Consider the following 14704-nt stretch of genomic DNA (forward strand, 5'->3'; position numbering starts at 1 on the left):
CTCCCATGGTCTCCCATGGACGGGGAGACCGTCCATGTATGGGGCCTTTCCAGGACAGGGGCTCAGTGATGTGAGGGGAGGGGGATTCTGAGAGAACTGAGCCTGTCACTCAAAATCTCCTAGCTCAGCAACCTGAGGTATTGGGGCAAAGAGGAGGAGCAGAAATAAGAAAAACAACAGCTTCCTCTTTGTTACTAATTTCTCAGAAACATCTTGAGATCTTCCCTCAGTGGTCACTGCCTCCGGACAGAGGTACGGAGTAATAGCCCAGCCAGGAGGGCCATCTTCACAAGAGCGTGGAGGACACAGAGTGGAGTAAGATGCAGTTTCTGGAAACTCCCTCTAATGACTTCTGTCCAGATTGGTCTGCACAGTGAGAAAGGGGGGGATGCATTTAGGATGAGGATGTTCCTGAAAACAGCAGGGAATCAGACAGCTCCTTGTCACTGTCCCCTGCATTTGAAGAGCTGAGAAGAGTAGCAATTCAGGGACTACAACACACAATCATCAGGAAACTGTCACTGTCCCAGAAGAGAAACCACAGCGCAAGTTTTCTTTTGGACTTCATAGTGGGGAAGGAGAGGAGCTGAGAATTGTGAAGACCGTGCTACAGGAAGCCGCTTGCACCAGTTGAGGAAGTATCTTCAGAACAAAAAGGGAACCTGAGAGCCCAGGGCAGGTTTTGGTCTCATTTCCCCATGAACTTGGACCACTGTGGAGATAGTAGCTGCTTGAATATGAGCTGCAGTAATAATCAGCCTCGTCCTCAGCCTGAAGCCCAGAGATGGTCAGGGAGGCCGTGTTGCCAGACTTGGAGCCCGAGAAGCGATCAGAGACCCCTGAGGGCCGATTACTGACACCATAAATCATGAGTTTGAGGGCTGTGCCTGGGTGCCGTTGGTACCAGGAGACATAGTTATAACCACCGATGTCACTGCTGGTTCCAGTGCAGGAGATGGTGACCGACTGTCCAGGAGATCCAGACACAGAGGGAGGCTGAGTCAGGGCAGACTGAGCCCAGGACCCTGGAAAGAGGGAGAAACACATTCTAGTGAGTCAGTGCTGGGCCCACGTGAGCCTGAGGAGCAGGAGACCAAGAATCAGCCTAGGGGCCCCTGAATCCCCTTCCCTGGAGGGATCACCTGTGCCCTGAGTGAGGAGGGTGAGGAGTAGCAGAGCCCAGGCCATGGTGGAGACTTCCCGAGAGTGCTGCCTCCTGAGACCCCAGCTCTGGGCCTGCCCCAGCCCTGTCTTATCCCCTCTGCCTCAGAGGAGGGTGCAGCCTCCATGCAAATCTGCGTCCTGAGCTCCTCTCCTCACCCCACCCTCACCTGGGCCTGGGTCCAGAGACTTCTGTTTCCCTTGACAGCGGGGCTTAGCCAAGGAGACTAAAGTCCCTGATTGTCTATTCTGATGACAGGAAGTTGATTTCTTTGCATGTGATTTGCTCAGGAGAGAAAGACCTGCTGAAGCCCCTCGCCTGAGTGAGCTCCTGGCCCTCAGTGTCTCTGCTGTGTGGTGCCTGTGTCTGTGAACCTCCAGGCGTGGGCACACCTCGAAGTGTCCTCTTCCTGGCACCCATTGCCAGGTTCTCTCTATTCTCAGGAAATGGGGCTGCCCACCCCGTGGAAACCTCTGCTGGGTGGTGTTGGTCTCTGGTCTCCCCAGCTGCAGCCTCGTCCCATCCCCACCCCAACGCTTTGTGCTGAAGCAGCTGCAGCATTGAATCCCTGGAGCACATCAGCTACCCCAGGCAGTGCACCCGCATCCACACGGAGCATGTGTGGGAGGGACCCCGTGGAGGGAACAAGGAGCACCGACTAGGGCTGCAGTCCTGAATCTGAATCCGCTGCTTCCAATCCTGCCCTTCCCACTCACAAGCAGGCGACTTGTCCTTCCCACCGTCTGGTTCTCAGCCTGAGAAATGGAGACCACAGAGTCCACTCTGCACACAGGTCATCCGTGGGGATAAGACCCAGCAGGACAAAGGGCAAGTTTGCTGACAGGCCTTTCTGTGTGTACCAGAGTGATATTTATTGTGAATGTTTGATTTATTGAAAGATTTATTTCCATTACTGTGATTTATGTGTCAGATCACAGAGATGCGTGTTTCCTGCTTTCTTCCTTTCCCCCATCTGAGCACATCCTCAGGGCGACCTAAAGCTGGCCACTCTCAATCCCGCAACACTGAAGACACACACACATTCGATGAATACATTTCTGTTTTTTCCTCAAAATGCTTTTAATTTTCTTCATCTTTTCCCATTGCCTATGACACGACTCTTTGAATGTTCCATATTAAAATAACTATTAAGGGATTCAGGTTCTATTTAAATATTATAACATACACTATCCTGTCTTCCCACCTGGATTCATCTCTGAAACCATGACAAATGCATGGAGCAGCTATTTGAGCACCAGGAAAGGAAATGGTACACAGTGGTTTGGGATGGCCCCAGCAGATGAAATACAGCAGTCAGTGTGAGACTTCTGGATTTCTCAGTGTCCCCTGGCTGGGATCCAGCCATCCCCAAACCTGAAGTGACACAAACCTGGAAACAAAAAGATGTCCAGAAAGTCCTCTTGTTCAGGATTGAAGATAGGAAAGGAAACTTCTTTGGCTCAAAGTGAAGGCTCAGTCCCCTGCACAAGCACGTGGTTCACCCTGCATTCTCATCTCTCTTATACCAGCGCCTCTCCCTGGGTTCACACTGATGACTTATGGATGGAGATGGGGCTTCCTGCAGACCAGCACTGTTCAGTCACAATATGATGTGAGCCTCATGGGAATCCCACTGTCTAGTTACCACGTTAGACATACAAAGAGAAGAAGTCAATGAATTTAAATATATTTTATTTACTTAGTATATCAAAAAGTATCATTTTCATACGTAATCTAAGTACAAGTATTTAGGAGACATTTTCTATACTTTGCATGGCTAGTTATTATGTTTTGAAGCATCTGTGGAGATCGTGTGGCTGATGGAGATGTGAATGGGTTTCCTGTTGACAAGCGTGGGCTGTGGTGGCTTTTTAAGTGTCAACTTGGATAGGCTGAAGGAGGGGTGGAAAGAATGATTTTTTTGCACAGGGTGTTGGGGGTGGAGGTGGGCAGTGTCCATCCTGCAGCTCACCCTGTGGGTGCATCTGTGGTCCCTGCATGGTTGAGGCGGCTCCTCCTGCCCCAGGTTTCTGTGCAGGGAGATCTGACTCCAACTCTCCCTCAGAACCCAGAGCACCTGGCGACTCAGGCTCCCTTTTCATTCCATACAAATGCAAGAAACACTCAGATCTCACTGGGCGTGTGGATACTCACAATGCTAATTTAGGAATAAACGGTTGCTTTCCAGTGTACTGTGGCCTCCTGAGTTTCCCACATGGCCCATGTTGGGGATGGCTGGTGATCTTAATTTGGGTTCCCTGGAAGCAGACTCTGAGATGAAGAATTGCATGCACAGAGGATGTGAAAGGAGGTGAGGGAGGCAACACCGGGCAGGAGACCCCGATCCTCATTGAGGCCTCAGTGTTTCCTACAGGGAGCTGTGGAGCTGGGAGGATTTTTAGGTCCTCCTATATTGAGGCAGAGTCTTGAGATGTTGGCCTCAGGCAGTCATGAAACCTAACCTCGCTGAGGCAGGGCATAAACCCAGAGGAGTCTGTTTTCTGCCCTGGCTAACACGGGAGCCTGAGCTGAGCGGTTTTGGGGACTGATCTAGGACATTTGGAGCAAGGACTGGCCTGTCACCACCTATGGAAATCCAGAGCCAACTGTGGATGTCTACCTCAGTCTGATGTTCCATACAGGCCCTATTTTCCCAAGTCACAGCTGAGTCACCAAAACACCAGTCCGTCACATCACCCTAAATGAACTTCTGATGCACTTTCTGCAGACCCCGCCTGAAGCACTGGAGGGAGGGACAGGCTGGGGGCAGAGATCAAAGAAAATTGAACCAGATCCGCTTATGGCTTTGTTCATAGTACTCCTGGAATTAGAGAAAGAGGGTGACACAGATGGGGAAAGGGTTTGTGTCTCACTTCCTCATCTGCCTGTGTCACTGTGTGCAGTGCTGCTGTCCCACACCTGACAGTAATAGCCTCATCCCCGGCTTGGGCTCCGCCGATGGTCAGGGTGGCCGTGTTCCCCGAGTTGGAGCCAGAGAATCACTCAGGGATCCCAGAGGGCTGCTTGCTATCCTGATAGATGACTAGCACAGGGGCCTGGTCTGGCTTCTGCTGGTACCAGTACACATATTTTCTTCCAATATTGTTTCCCCCACAAGTGATCCTGGCCATCTGTCCCAGGGCCACTGACACTGAGAGTGGCTGAGTCAGCTCATAGGAGGCCACAGAGCCTGCAAGAAAAGGGGAGAGAATAAAATAGACTTGAAACTGAGGGGCTCAGCCCAAGAATGCCTTCCCACCTGCCTGGCCTGAGTTTCAGGAATAAAAGTGTCCTCAGGGGATCATGAGCACAGAAGAACAGTATGGGGACATTTCACCCCCAGCAGCCCCTCCCCCTGCAGCAGGATCATGAGCATCCTGCATACCACAGGCAGGGCCCTGCTGAGGTCACTGTCAGGCCAGGCTGGACCCAGAGCCCTGGGGCTGGGCAGGTGGCTGGGACACTGAGGGCAGCACCTGTAAAGTGAGCAAGGAGGCTCAGAAGGAGAGCGGTCCAGGCCATGGCTTAGGCACCCTTGATGCTGCTTCCTGAGGCCCAGACTGGGCAGGCTCCTCCCAGGCCTCTCTTACCCCTTGCTGAAGAGAGCAGCCTGTGATGCAAATCAGCAGAGTCAGGGGCTGCTGCTGAAGGAGATCTGTGGTTTCTAGAGAAGTGCTCAGCCCCAAAGGATGCAGAGAAGGGGAGGAGTGGCCTTGCACTCCCCCCACTCAGCCTACAGTATCTCCTTTACAAACTGGTTCCACAGTCTCTGCAGATACCTCCACACCACCCTGTGCTCAACCCCCGTCCTGGGCTCACTTGGTCATGGTATAGCTCATAGGTGACTTCGGGTGTTTTTCCTAGGATATATGAAGCCCCTCCTATAGGATTGTCCCTGACTTGCAGGAGGTGGCCATAGAGTCACAGTGGTGACAGGAAAATTATCTGGGGTCCCCAGTCCCCTCCTCCATTCCACCCTGGCTCAGGAGGGAGGTGGTGAATTTTGGTCTAGGCCTCTAGATGTGTCCTGATCATAAATAATTTGTGTCAGAGAGGAGATGTTGGGTGTAGGTCTAAATCCATTTTTGGAGACACTTTCCAGAACCTAATGCAAGGACCCTCTTTGTCCCCACTCTCCAGGTGACAGCGCCTGCCTTGGATAGGTACAGGCCCCACCCCAGGGCACAGTTCCTCAGTGCTAGAGAAGAAGAAAATTTCTTGGTTGCCAAGTGCACACGGAGTGTTGGAAGATCCATGGGATGCTGTAAGTGTCTGCGTTGGCTGTGAGCTCTAGGGCAGGTCATAGATGCTGTGCCCCAGTGTCCCCAGGGTGCTGTGAGGACCAGGGACAGATAAGGAGGTCAAGAAAATGTTTGCTGCATGAGAGAATGAGAGGGGTCAGCAAACTGCAAGACCCCTGGAAGTGAATGTTTATAATGACTAAGGCGTCTTCAGTTGCTGGGGAAAACAAATCAAGGGATTAAAAACTTAATTAAGTAAACAGAAGGTTAATGAGCAACTATTTTGTGCCTCACAAGGAAATCTAGAGCTGTGACTTGGCAGCTTTCCCAGGAGAGAGATGGGAATGCCCAGGCACAGTGGAGGTGGGATGCAGCCAGGAAAGGAGAAGCTGCCGGGTCTACAGGACAGGGGCTCCCACGGCAAAGGGCAGGGAGGGGCACATGTGTAACCTCTGGAAGGACAGTGTGTGTGACAGGGACAGCATTTTAGCACAACTGGGTGTGTGAGGAGAGGGTGTGTGGGGAAGTCAAGTGCCTGGACCTTTGTCGGGGAAGTAGGAGCATCTGCAAGAGCTGAAGATAAAATTTGATTCTACAATTTTTACATCAGTGTCAAGGACAATAGTGTAGAAAAAGAAGGCCCTATTTCCCTCCAGTTGTCAGGTCGTGGTCACTGACCCTCCCTGCATGTCAGCATCTCGTTGATGCCCAGGCCCACCCCATCCCCAGGTGGCTTTCCCAGGTGACTCTCTGCTGCCCTTCTGATGGCTGCTCCATACTGGCTGCTGGAGGCTCAGGGGCCTCTTGGGTTCAGGCATAGGAACAGAACCTGCTGCTCAGGTCCCTGATGCCTCGATCCATGGACTGCTGGCCCCAGGGGAGGAATCCCTCTTCTCTGTGTGGCCCCTGCCTGACTCAAGACCAGCTATAAGGGGCTCAGCTTACCCATGAAAATACAAAAAATACAGAAAGAGTGAAAGCAAACCCCCATCATATTGGAGAAGAGTAACCTGTAACAGGAGTGTGAGGGGAAGAGTCTGCTGTGTGGGGATCTGAGAGGATGGCGGCAACCTGAGGGGATCTGGGACCCAGACCAATCCGTGTCTGATTTGATACTGTCTTGTAAGTGAGGAGCCGGGCGCAAGTGTGTGGTGCGGGCAGGTATGTGGTGCAGACAGGTGTGTGGAGGGCAATTTCCTGGTTACGCTCAGCAATCTGGGAGGAGCTGAGCACACACACTCCCTGGTGGTCTCCAGGATGCAGCTGCTGAGGCTGGGATTGATTAGACACAAGTGGGCTCAGCCCCCTCGCTTGTTCCTGCTTACCTGGGGCTGAAGCCACTTAGAGTGCTGGTTAATCTGGCTCCACACTTCCCTCCGGGTATCCATCGTGCAGCCACGGGGAAATTAAGCTTCTGTTACTTCCATTGATCCTGGGTCACCATCAATGCACCAGCACAAGCAGGTTGATTGTTTTCTGGAAAGTTCTCTGGTAGTTTTCCTTTTGTTTCAGTTGTGCAGAGCTGACTGATGAGGCACCTGCCTTTCAGAGGACACGTGGTTGCTACCAGGCTCTTACTCTAGAGGAAGACAGAGCCCTTGGTATAGCTGGGGTATCTGCTGTGCCTGTGGGTAGGTAGGTGTTTGTAGAGAACAGGTTTTCTTGAATGTCACCATGCTTCGCTGCACCTCCACACCATGGTATCACTAGGTCCTCACTGATCCTGCGATTCCTCCTGCTCTGGGCAAAACCTTCTGCTGCTAATTAACTTGCTTCCTCAGGCTGTTCCCTCAAAGTCACTTTGTGAACCTGAGTTTATTCCTCAGTTTGTTTTGAGAGTTAATAGCTATTAAAAGTCTCTCTCACCTTCACCCGTGTAATGGCTCTGATTGGCAGTGAAGGGCTTCCTCTTACAGAGCGTCTGCCAAGTGCTAGTGGCTGCGTGGTTGAGATTCGGTCCTGGAAATTCCATCTGCAGAATGAGCAGCACCTTCAAGTTCCAAATCCATCTATAGACACTGGCCGCATACATGTCAGTGCCTAAGGTCATCATCGGCTGCTATCTTCCCTCCATTGACTCAGTGCCCAAAAGTCATAATGCCCGTCCCTTTGATGGTTAAAACATAAAATGGACTCAACACTGGAACAAGGTTCTGCTGCACGCAATGAACATGGTCCAGCTGTGCACCAGGAACTTGAGTTTTCTTGTGGAAGTTTTTGCAAAATGCTTCATAAGCCTCGACTTCTAAGGAATACTGTTGGATCAGAGAGAAATGGCAACCAAATGTGAACATGGGAAATTTCAGGGTCCTGAAAGGCAGGAAATTAAGCAACTGTAAGAATCATTCTTGTGCAGCTGGAGAATATGATACGGTCTGCATAGAAGAGTGCTATTAATATTCTCACTTGTGATAATGAGAGAGAGAGAAAGACGACTATGGCAGACTGTCCACAGTTACCCCACCTAGGGAGAGGGTCTATATATATATGTGCTTGTGATAGTAATCTGTTAACTTTGATGTATACACATGATTTCACCAAAAAGCAGTTGTACTCTTAAAGAAGGAAACAAAAAGACTTGAGAGATTCCAAGTAAGAAAAGAAAGCCCAGTGAACCTGTCCCTGGGGCCTGGGATGAGAGATCCCTCCTGGAAGAGGGTGCCAGCCTCACCCTGTAGGACCTGCGCCTTGTGCCTGCAGCCCTGGGACATGGAGCACAGGGGCAAGCCCTGCACTTGGAACCAAGGGTTTCTTAGTGAGTGCCTCAGAAAGCAGCCAGACTCCGAAGATGAAATCCAAGCTATTAGGGAGCTGGAGACACATCCAGTCAGGTCAGACCTATGGGGGAAGGTGCTGGGAACTTGGGGACTGTGAAAGATCAGTGTCCACTGAAGACAGTCCCCAGGTGGGACCACAGGTTGGGTCTGCACTTCCTCTGCAGTCTCTGTGAAATGTCAGGACAAGAAGGGCCTCGAGGCCCACAGGGTTTGGGTGTCCTGTCCTCCTTAGGCCTCAGGTGCCCCATTAGAATGTGGGGTCAACACATTTAGGAAACCAGAGGAGACACAGCCTCCACTAAGCTGCTTCTACCCAAGAAAAAGGAATTCCAGCAGGATTGCATCCTGTGAAACAGCTCTCTCCTTCCCTGTGTGATGTGTGATTACACATGGAGCCACGTGACACTATATGGATTCCTAAAGTCCTCATGTGTACTACAAACTTGTAAAAGGTCCTTGCAGCTTTAATGAGCTTCCACCTGTACAGGTTTTATTGAACACATGTAGGCCCTGAGAGTACGGAAAAGCTGTTCCAAATCTCCAGCCCTGCAGGGGCCAGGTTAGGACCAGAGAGGACACCTGACCCTGAGGCCTGACCTACAGCTGCTCAGAGGGCAGGTGAGAATGAGAACCAGGCCGAGGTGGGACAGTTGTGTTGCAAGTCCCCATCTGTCTGTGTTACCGTGAGTCCCTGCCAGCTGCCCCCACTGCCACAATCTGAGGCACAGTAGTAGCTTGGTCCCTGGCCTGGGCACTGCTGATAGGGTGGCCAAGTTCCCTAGTTTGTGGCCTAAAAATTAAGGAGAGGTCTCTGAGGGTTGGTTGCTGTTATACTAGAGGACCAATATTGAGGCCTGCCTTGGCTTCTGCTTGTTCCAAAATGCGTGTTTATTCTGAGATTATCTCCAGAGCATATGATCGTGGTTATCTGTCCCAGGGCCACTGACACTGAGGGGAGCTGTCCCTGCATGTAGGAGGCACAGGGCTGGGCAGAGAGGAGGTTAGAGAGGGGTTGGTGACAGAGACCCATTCCCAGAAGGTCCCAACACCAAGGCGGTGCCTGGTCTGAACTCAGGTTTTGGGCTGGCCATTTACGGAGCAATTTATTGAGTGATTTAATGGAAGGTCTTTCACTGTTCGTAAAATGTCTTTTAAAACATTTCCACACTATTGTCTTATAAAATTTCTGCAGTGGAAATAACTAATGTTTCCTGTTCTCAATGTAAAAATAGATTTCTCTTAGTGGTGCTAAAACTGAATTGGGTACCAAGATGTGGTTGACAGGATCCCAGGGTAGGCGGGGGCCAAGTAGTGCCATTTTAGTGCCTAAGACGTGGTGGCTTGGTTACACTAATGCATAGCTGAGCCAACAAGGAATCAGAATAATCAGACAAGATCATGGATGTGGTCTAGGTGGTCCTAGTGTCCCTAGACCTGAGGTAGGCGAGCAACCTCCTCATTGTTATTTTTCTAAATGAGCAGAAAGCTCCATCAGAGAAAGACTGTGGGGGCTCCTGGGCCTCAGCCGGGGCTCTTCATGACTGTGGCCACAGAGCTCACCATAGGACACAAGCTGCCAATGAGCTGAGTATTATCTGATCCCCAGTCCCAGGTGGCCATTTGCAGTAGCCTCCCTATCACATGGCCGGGCTGTACCTGAGACCTGATGGATCAAGGCACAAATAAGTTGCATGAAGAGATGGCCAAATAGACATGGCCCAACTCCTGCGCCATGGCCATCCTCTCACCTTACAGCCCAGGCCTCCTGCGGGGCTTCCTAGGACCAGCTGCCTAAGAGGAGGTACTCAGGCTCAGGATACAGAGGTTTCTGCAGGACAGACAGCCATCCCTGCTGTGGACAGTGCTAGTATCCCACCTGGCCTCTGGGCTTCCCTGAACAGCAGTGGTGGAGGAACACTGTCCTTAAGGCAGAACTTAGAGCAGTGTACCTGGTTCATGTCATCTGCAAAGAGAGATGGACAGAGATTCCTAATTCATTGGCTGTGATTCAGGGACTTGGAAGACGATCAAAGATGTTCAGGGACACAAGAAATACAATCAGAATATTGATCACAACTATGTCTGAGGGAGAGATGTGTGAGCAAGCAGAAAGCATGAGGATATTTGTCTCCTATGTGATATTTTGTAAAGTCTGACATGAGAAGGATTTGATTTTGCTAAACAGGTTGGTAAGATGTAACTCTGTGGACGCCTGGAAGTCTCCCCCAACCACTGCTGTCATTTGGCTCAACAACAAATGTTCCATGGTTGCAGAAAAGGAGGCTGTCCATGGGCTCATCAAAGTGGACTACCACTCACTAGTAACTATCTGGCTGTAGCTACTGCTGAGTGACCATCTGCCAACAGCAAAGACCAACAGGAAGATCCCTATAGGATGCCAGTTGATATTAATTTCATTAAAGCTGTTCCATCATGGCAGGGATAGCTCTTTGCTCTTGCCAGAATAGACACTTAGTATAGATAGGGATTTGATTTCTTTGACTGCAATGCCAAATCTTTTATCTCTGGATTACAGAATGTTTCACCCACCGTGATGGCATTCCACAGGGGGCTTTGACCAAGGAACTCAAATCACAGCAAATAAACAGCAACCATGGGCCCATCCTCATGGCATTCAAGTGTCTTACCATCTTCACCAACATTCTGTGGCATCTGGCTTATATGAAAGGCTTAGTGTCTGCTTGAAGACTAAGTGTGGCAGCAGGATGGCAAAAACATGTAGAGTTAGGCAATGTCTGAGGATGGGGCAGGCACTGTCACTGTACAGCAGTGCCCAATATGCACTATTTCTCCCACAGTCAGGATCCATGAGTCCAGGAATCAAGGAAGAAATTGTAGTGGCTCCACTGAAAAACATCCTTAGTGATCCATTAGCAAAATGTAATGTCCTCCCTCACAACCTCAGGCTCTGTGAGTCTAGAGTCTTAGTTGCTGGAGAAATGCTTCTTCCAAAAGTAAAACAACAACTGCATTGAACTGAGATCTGAAAGTTTCCCCTGTCGCTCTGGGCTTTTCATGCCTGCATGAATGTCCCGCTATGTCTGCCTTTCCACTCATACTCTCCATTCACAACTCAAACCATGGGCAAGGGAGCACAGGACAGTCTGGCCCTGCCAGGCCCAAATCCACTCCTGACTCATTCCTGTAAAGTCTGCCCATAGAAGTGGAGGGAAAGGCAGCTTAGGGATCTCCTAACCAGGTGAACTCTGCCAGACCTGGTTATGGCTTGGTCCACAGCCGTCCTGGGTGAGGATAAAATAGATGAAGAAGGGGTTTATGTCTCACTTCCCCATCTGCCAGTGTCACTGTGCTATGATTACCACTGCTGTCTGATGAGTAACAGTAGTAGTCAGCTTCATCCTCCACCTGGGCCCCACTGATAGTCAAGGTGGCCACTGTCCCTGAGCTGGAGCCAGAGAATCTCTCAGGGATCCCAGAGGGCCGTTTGCTGTCCTCATAGATGATCAGCACAGGGGACTGGCCTGGCTTCTGCTGGAACCAATAAGCATAATTGTCTGGCAATGTATCTCCAGAGCAGGTGATCCTGGCTGTCTGTCCTGGGGACACTGACACCGAGGGTGGCTGTGTCAGCTCATAGGAGGCCGCAGAGCCTACAAGGAAAACAGGAGAGGGGGTTTAAAGATGAAGAGCCCATTCCCAGGGGTCCCACCCTGAGGCTGTGTCTGGGCTTAGCACAGGGTTCAAGGCAGGGCCAACTTGGGGTCTATGGTGACTGAGCCTGGGTCAGGGCCTAGGAGCAGCACCTGTGCAGAAAGTGAGGAGGGGGAGTAGGAGAGGAGTCCAGGCCATGGTGAGACACCCAGAGCTCTGCCTCCTGAGCCCACAGCACAGCTGGGCTCCCTAGGCTTCTCTTATTCCTTCCCAGGCCCTATGGGGCAGTAAGTGCTTGTTGTTCATGCAAATTTCTATCTTCTGGGACTCCTCATCGAAAGATGTCACACTAGCTGTGGGGGCAGCACAGGTGACTGAAGAAGAAGTTGGGTCTTTGGTCAGAAAATTATCCTCAACCTCTGAGGCCTATGATCACAGTCACCTTCCTGGGGACTGGCCATATGACCACTGTCCCAAACCTCTCTGACCTGTGGTCTGTCCTGGGCCATGCTCAGCAGGGCTGCGGGCCTTCTAGGAACCTGGCATAGGGCTGAGTTGGGCCCTGCTGAGAGATCATTGATGACGCCTGACTCAGCAACAGGTGGACCAGAGAACCACTGTATCATCTCCTCTCTGGGTCCCCCAGAATTGCTTAGTCCCATCCTGGTCATTTCATCTAAATAATGTACTGTGTCATCAGAATACTTGTTAATTATTTCAGTAGGAGCAGATGGGTCATTTAAGCAACCACACACCCTTGTGGCGTCATCGGGACATCTGCTCTCATTTCAGCCATGGTGCTGCTCCTTCTAGGCCATTCCCCATCCTCACATAGACCAGCCGTTGCCATTCTCAGCTCTTCCATTATTTATTTATTTTTTTCTATGATTATTTTATGTAAACTTGTAAAAGGCACCAGAAAATCATCGGGGTTCTCAGTCGTGTGTGGTTTTCTGGTGCTTTTTAGAAGTTTACATGAAATATTGATGGGAAATTCAACTTTAGGCCCAGTGGTCTCTGCAAACATCCCAGGGACACAGCCTTTGCACAGAGTGTGAGTTCTGGATAATGGGTGGTGCGTGGTCTCTGCAATGCGGCAGACTCTGTCACTGAGCCAAGGACAGCCTCGTGGTCAGAGCTGTGGCCTGAGGCAGGTGAGAATCCCCTTCCCTCTGGAAAGCATCTCCTCCAGGAGGCTGGGGATGCCCCATCCAGGAACCAGGGCCCTGAGTGTGCCACCCCCACCCCCCCACACCTGAGACTCCACTGAGTGCAGGGGCTGCCCCCTGAGTCAGAGTCAGCCTGGACCTCAAAGGAGAGGCAGAGGGAGGAGGGATCGGGCATCCCCGGAAGTGCCCAGGACAGAGGGTTCACCTCCCCAGGACACTGCTGGAGAGGGAGGGGCAAGGCCCTGAGAGTGGCAGGAGGCTCAGGCGGCCATCCTGGGTGAAGGACTTGAGCCCTGGGAGCCCCATCCTCTCACACTGGACCCCCTCCTAGAGCACCTCGACCTTGGAGCATCTTCCAGGGAATCCCAGCACTGTGGGAGCTGCCCAGGCTGACACCTGGGCCCAGGCGCCTCCAGCTGCATTTCCCAGGTGAGGCTCTCACCGTGCCCTGGCTTGTCAGTGTCCTGGGTGATACTGTGTGAGTCTGACCCTCAGAACATGGTCACTGTAGCCAGAAGCAATAGGATGGACTGTCTTGACTTCCAATCCTGGGACTGAACCTTGGACACTTGTAGACCTCCCAGTGCTGCCTACCCCTAAGCTCCACCTGGGCAGCCACAGTCTCTGTCCTGGCTGCTCCTGGCTGCAGCTCTGCTGCCCCCTGCTGGTGAACGAGACTGAGCCCAGGAGAACTTGTCTCCTCCGGGTGACCCCACAGTACCTACCACCTGGGAGGGTGGGGACAAAGGAGTCCAGCCTCACTTTGAGCCAGTGTGATCCACTGTGGTTTTCTTAGGTCAGCACAGAGAGGTCGTGTATACGGTTTCAGGAAGGTGGGGAGGTGCAATTCCCATAATGGAGTCTTGTGCTGAAATGTTCTTTGGTCCATAGTTTTTGATTGCAGACTGAAAAGTGCAGGGTAAGCTGTAGCTCTTCTGTGATAAAGATGAAAGTCCAGAGAAATGCAGTGACACCTCACGGGGACCCTCAATTCCTAAACATATGGGAACTAAGACTGATGCCCCCTTTCTATAAGAGAAGCTGCGTTGAATTTGAGAACACCTGATTTTTCTATCACTAAACCTTAGTTGTGTAGTTAAGTCATTATCATCATCGTCGCCATCTTTTTCTATGACTATTATTTTTTATTTCATCATACACTGTTCACAATTTGTGGTGGGAGGATTTCTACACTATCCTTGTCTATCGTTTTGAGAAAATTGCAAGTATCTTGCTAATACATCTGGGAACATGCATTCCCACACCCCAGAAAATGCCCCTGGAGATGGACAGCACTCCACCAACCTGTGTCCACTCTCTGAGATTCATTTATTCCATCTTTAGCAGGTTCTTTTTTGTCTTTGTGGACTTTTTTTTTTTTTTAGAAAAGCTTCTTAACTGCAGTATAAGCCTCCCAGTTTTAAAGATAAAATTGAGGCCAAGAGAGCTAATGCCCAGGATAACAGAGAAAAGTTGTAGCAAGTCCAGCAGTTGTTCCTGTATCTTGAAACTTTGTTCAATGTGTTTATTCACTTTGTTAGTTTTTCTGTGTGTGTATTCTTTGGGATATTGTACATTTAGAATCGGGTTCTGTGCAAATAGGGATGATTTTACTCCTTCATTTCCATCCTAGATACCTATTATTTATTTCTTTGCCTAAGAGCTTTGACTAAAACTTCTGTACAAAGTCAAATAGCAGTTGCGAAGGCAGGAGTCCTCATT

The 14704-nt window shown here is 50.6% G+C and overlaps 2 protein-coding genes, 1 long non-coding RNA gene and 2 gene segments (V, D, J or C); 1 reads left to right on the forward strand and 4 right to left on the reverse strand.

Annotated features, from left to right (window-relative positions):
• The window catches only part of LOC104671035, a 724295-nt gene that overhangs the window by 155109 nt on the left and 554482 nt on the right, over positions 1 to 14704 (reverse strand).
• LOC104672491 (immunoglobulin lambda-1 light chain-like) overlaps positions 1 to 14704 on the reverse strand; it is a 605026-nt gene that overhangs the window by 138663 nt on the left and 451659 nt on the right. The window lies entirely within an intron of this gene.
• Positions 1 to 14704, reverse strand: part of LOC104674970 (immunoglobulin lambda-1 light chain-like) — a 651096-nt gene that overhangs the window by 133301 nt on the left and 503091 nt on the right. Inside the window, exons 1-2 of one of the 5 annotated variants that reach the window (XM_030914092.1) lie at positions 1143 to 1350; positions 720 to 1025 (exon numbers count right to left, since the gene is read on the reverse strand). The exons of the other annotated variants lie outside the window; for them this stretch is intronic. Of the exons in view, the coding sequence (XP_030769952.1) occupies positions 720 to 1025; positions 1143 to 1188 (352 nt within the window). The 5' untranslated portion in view covers positions 1189 to 1350. Of the gene's footprint in view, positions 1 to 719; positions 1026 to 1142; positions 1351 to 14704 lie in introns of those variants that run through there. 5 annotated transcript variants of the gene reach the window in all.
• Positions 1 to 14704, reverse strand: part of LOC104674967 — a 611567-nt gene that overhangs the window by 127698 nt on the left and 469165 nt on the right.
• LOC115892673 overlaps positions 1 to 14704 on the forward strand; it is a 78190-nt gene that overhangs the window by 27625 nt on the left and 35861 nt on the right. For all 3 annotated transcript variants that reach the window (XR_004052550.1, XR_004052551.1, XR_004052552.1), the window contains one exon: positions 5303 to 5426. This is a non-coding gene — a long non-coding RNA (uncharacterized LOC115892673). The remainder of the gene's footprint in view (positions 1 to 5302; positions 5427 to 14704) is intronic.

The sequence above is a fragment of the Rhinopithecus roxellana genome, chromosome 13 (assembly GCF_007565055.1).
Source record: "Rhinopithecus roxellana isolate Shanxi Qingling chromosome 13, ASM756505v1, whole genome shotgun sequence".
NCBI lineage: Eukaryota > Metazoa > Chordata > Mammalia > Primates > Cercopithecidae > Rhinopithecus > Rhinopithecus roxellana.